Source organism: Oratosquilla oratoria, chromosome 37, assembly GCF_046742065.1.
Source record: "Oratosquilla oratoria isolate Oo_2021 chromosome 37, ASM4674206v1, whole genome shotgun sequence".
Lineage (NCBI taxonomy): Eukaryota > Metazoa > Arthropoda > Malacostraca > Stomatopoda > Squillidae > Oratosquilla > Oratosquilla oratoria.
In genome coordinates this window covers 28,306,058-28,310,416 of record NC_134813.1, presented here as the reverse complement: position 1 = coordinate 28,310,416, position 4,359 = coordinate 28,306,058, and the positions used below count along the sequence as shown (strand labels likewise).

Sequence of the window (4,359 nt, the reverse complement as noted above, 5' to 3'; positions counted from 1 at the left end):
ACTCAGCGATATGTAACACACTCAGTTTATCTGGTAGACTAAGTATTATCAATGAAGGGGAGTGATAGTAAAGTCAATGTATCAAAAAATGATTCACACTTTTCTCGCTCATTCGTTTCGTCCAGTGTGCTGCGCTCTCGCTATTGTTTACAAACATTATCCTGAGCAAGTATTGAGACAAGGTTTTTCCCTATTCAACCCAAGATTAAGGATTATTTGTTTTTGTTGCCATATTTTAGGTCATTAATAGCGGTATAGTATTGTAATTCTTATTTTGAGTCATATATGCCAGCATAAATATATCTTTGCGGAAGTTTCTATTGAATACGATAATTTTAGCAAAAGCTCTACGACATTATAGCTCCGCCTACGTGGAGTACTTGGATACGTGGGGTCAGGAAAAGCTGACTTGACACCGCTGACAGTTGAGGTGGGGTGGTAACGAAGTCACAGCCCAACAGGAAGTAAACGGTGCCTAGTCCTTATAGCCAAAAGTTTGAAAAACTGACTTGACATCGATGACAGTTCAGCCAAGGTGGCATTAAAGTTTTAATCCAACAGGAAAGAAAAGGTGTTTCGTCATTATAGCCCAGGGCAGAACAGTGAAACGCGTTTGAAATTGATCAACCAGCCATGTCAGAAAACAAATATACTGTGTTGCTCCCAACATATAACGAAAGGGAAAACTTGCCCATCATAGTTTGGTTGCTATGTAAATCATTTGAAGAAAGTGGGCATGACTTTGAAATTATCGTCATTGATGATGGATCGCCTGATGGAACTCTAGACGTAGCTAAGCAACTTCAGGACATTTATGGAGAAAGTCGTATTGTACTTCGTCCTAGAGCTAAAAAACTTGGCCTTGGAACTGCATATGTTCACGGTATCAAGCATGCTACAGGGAATTTCATTGTCATAATGGATGCAGATCTTTCACACCATCCAAAGTTCATTCCTGAATTCATCAAGAAGCAACAAGAGGGTAACTATGATATTGTGTCAGGAACTCGTTATGTTGGCAGTGGAGGTGTATATGGATGGGACTTGAAACGCAAGGTAATTAGCCGAACTGCAAACTATATCACTCAGGTGTTACTTCGACCTGGAGCTTCTGATTTAACGGGATCATTTAGGCTATATCGAAAAGATGTGCTTCAGAAGTTGGTTGATTCGTGTGTCAGCAAGGGATACGTCTTCCAGATGGAGTTGGTAGTTAGGGCACGCCAGTTTGGTTTCACTATTGGAGAGGTTCCAATCAGTTTTGTTGACAGGTTGTATGGTGAAAGTAAACTTGGTAAATCAGAAATTTTTGGTTTTCTCAAAGGCCTTCTCCACCTCTTTGCTACCACATAAGAAGCCTGCAATGCTCCAGCTAAAATCATGGGCATCGTTGGAATTTCTCCAGGGGGATGCAAGAATTGAAGAGCAAAACAATATTGAACAGATTTTTATATGCTGTTAACATATAAACTAGCAAAATTTAGTTGGTTTAGAGTTGAATCTCATGTGATATGTGAACAAGATTTGCGATATGAAAAGAATAGATTATCAAGAGTGCAATTGCATCCTTGCACCTCCCTATGGATGCTCGTGGCTTAATGTTCAATTGGACCACATCTATTTTAATTCAATTAATGAGCAAGATTTTTATATAACTATAAACATGTTTTGTATTTTATACGAATGTTTGGTATATATATCCAGACATCAATTTTGGGAAAAGGTATTAGTACTTAACTGTATGCCATACTTCAATTACCCCAAGAGGGGATTGATATTATGTTATTCATAAGTTTACACTTTTGTTGGGTTTCCTTTGTTTCGTCAGATTGTGAAGATACAAGTATGTTTCATACACTATACTATATGTACATGGTGGTTACGTCTGTATATCTTGTTGAATTGTGTATGCTGCTTATTGTTAATCAATATTTTTGGATAAAAGATACTAATTGACCTATGTTTTATTAAGTCTTACCTAGAACGCCTGTATATTTCTACCATGAAATCACCTTCCAAGATCTATAGATGTGAGCATATACTACAGAATAGTAAACTTTTTACTGTCCTATCAGTACTTGGAAATATAGTAGTGGAACAGTCTAAGGAGGCATGTTGATAGTAGTAGCCTTGATGCCCTGTAAAATAGTTATGATTATTTAAAAGAATCCATCATCCATGAGGAAAGACAACTCTGGAAAACAACCAATGAGAATTGAATGCTGGCCTAAGCAACTGTTAATAATTTTTTACCTTTATCAGCAGTTCTTTGTGAATAATCTTGCAACACTTCCATATTATATCTCTCAAAGTCTAGTTTGGTTAAGATTCTTGTTTTTTGTAGGGTTATATAGAGGTGAGATGTTTTGTCATCAATGATTTGGTAGTAGCTTGCCCATTTTGAATTAATGGGAGGTTAAGAGACTATCTTATGTGGCTCCCATCTCTAACACATCTTGGGTGTGAAAGTTGATAATCTAATAAATTTTACCAGTTTAATGATTTTGTACACAATTTTCTACACCAATAGTACTTTTTTTTTTTTCTTGTATGTGTTGTATCATTAATGGTAATGTTTCTTTGGTACATGTATATGGTACCTCCTTTGTGACATCACGGTAAAGGAAAAGGATTTTGCTTGTTCACAGTTCAGTTACCTGGGAACACACTTTCCTTAAATTTGCTAATAGTTGGGGAAGTGCATACCATAAATTCACAACCCTTACAATAAATTTGCTGGAGCTAAAGTTTTCCAGTACTCTCATTTCCTTAGTTTGTATGTGTTGATCTTGTATTGCTTTCATTATACTCAAAGGAGATGCTTCCATCAATGTTCTCAATCCCTTTCAAGATTTTGTACATTTTTATGAGGTCTACTCTCTGCCCTCTTTTTTCTAATGTTGCAAGTCCCATTTTTTCACACCTGTCCTCATAGTTAAGGTCTTTTAGCTCTGGGACTAACTTTGTCATTCATCTCTGGATTTTCTCCAATTCCTGTACAGTATGTCCTTTCTATAATATGGAGACCAAGTTTGCACAGCATATTCCAGAATGGTGTCTTACACATCTGTGTCCATGTATGAAAAAAAAAATCTTAAGGCCAACCATCCTGTTACCTTTTGCCACTGGCCTAGCAATATGCTGCACTGGTTTAAAGCCCAATAAGACAGACTCCCAGGTTTATTTACCACATTTGATAATTTCAACTCCTCACCATTTAGTTCATATAATTCAGGGTGTGTCCAATATGCATCATTTCTCATTTCCCAGCATTGAACTCCAATAACCATTTCCTGCTCCACTCATTGGATTTTAGTGCCTTGAAAATCTTGGAAAAATAGTGGGATAAGATATTGACAGTGACTGAACATATCATTTGTTCCAGTTGCTTCCTCTCTCAGCATCAACTCTTGGAGGGGAATGTCTGTTGAGGAACGATGGGAGAGGACAGGGGTGAATGGAAAATGGTTGTATATGGATGATGTGATGCATGAGGTGGGATGGGGGGTGAGGCAGTATGTTGTTAGAAAAATTTGACGCAGCCCGAAGGGATTTCTCCCCGTCTTCTCCTTTATGCATGGGGGGACAGAGAGGGGGGGTTGCCGATTTAATGAAGTGGCCTTGCTGTGGATGTGCTATGTCTTGTGACACTGCTTCTGACCCAGGGCAGTGGACAAGGTGCAGGGATGACCTGTCATCCAGTAGGTGCTAAGAAAAGAGGGAGTGTGGAGTGTATTCAGGGATGGAATGGGTGGGAATGATTTTATGCCTTTTCCTTTTTGGCTACCTCCCTTGTAAGGGGGAAGAAGCCTTGGTATATGTATGTATGCATGTACCTCATTATTTGCACCAGTGTGGGTGATGGTCCAGGTGACCACTCCTTTGCTGGGTGAAATTGGGAAAGATGATTTTAAGGCATATTTTTTAATACCCTCCATGTGGAGTGAGCAAAATGGATCACTGGCTCAGTTGTGCTAGGCTGCTGTCAAATTGTACTGCTCTCCCAGCCTCAGTACAGTGGGTATATGTATGTATGTGGAGTGAGCAAAATGGATCACTGGCTCAGTTGTGCTAGGCTGCTGTCAAATTGTACTGCTCTCCCAGCCTCAGTACAGTGACCACTGGAAGTGTACTATTGACCATGTGGACTATAACTAAGGGTTTCCAGAGATCACTATCTCCTGCTCCCATTGTCACACAATACCAGTAGATTTGTGTCAATAATAATGAGAATGAAGTTATTGTTGCATACTGTAGTTGGGGAGTTTTGGTAATGATTCAGTGTACTGTCAGTCTCAGCTGTTTCCTCGCACTTAGCACTGACTTCCCTGGTGGGAGTTGACACCAGGGAGCACCACA

The 4,359-nt window shown here is 39.1% G+C and overlaps 1 protein-coding gene across 1 annotated transcript; it reads left to right on the top strand.

Moving 5' to 3' along the window:
• Positions 1 to 181: 181 nt before the first annotated feature.
• Dpm1 (Dolichyl-phosphate mannosyltransferase subunit 1) lies at positions 182 to 1,956 on the top strand. Its single transcript, XM_076175377.1, has one exon. It carries the CDS (start codon positions 634 to 636, stop codon positions 1,351 to 1,353), a length of 720 nt encoding a protein of 239 aa, XP_076031492.1. The 5' UTR covers positions 182 to 633; the 3' UTR covers positions 1,354 to 1,956.
• Positions 1,957 to 4,359: the final 2,403 nt, after the last annotated feature.

Excerpts from the sequence above, each read along its gene's own strand:
- Dpm1 (XM_076175377.1), top strand. The coding sequence starts at position 634 with ATGTCAGAAAACAAATATACTGTGTTGCTCCCAACATATAACGAAAGG.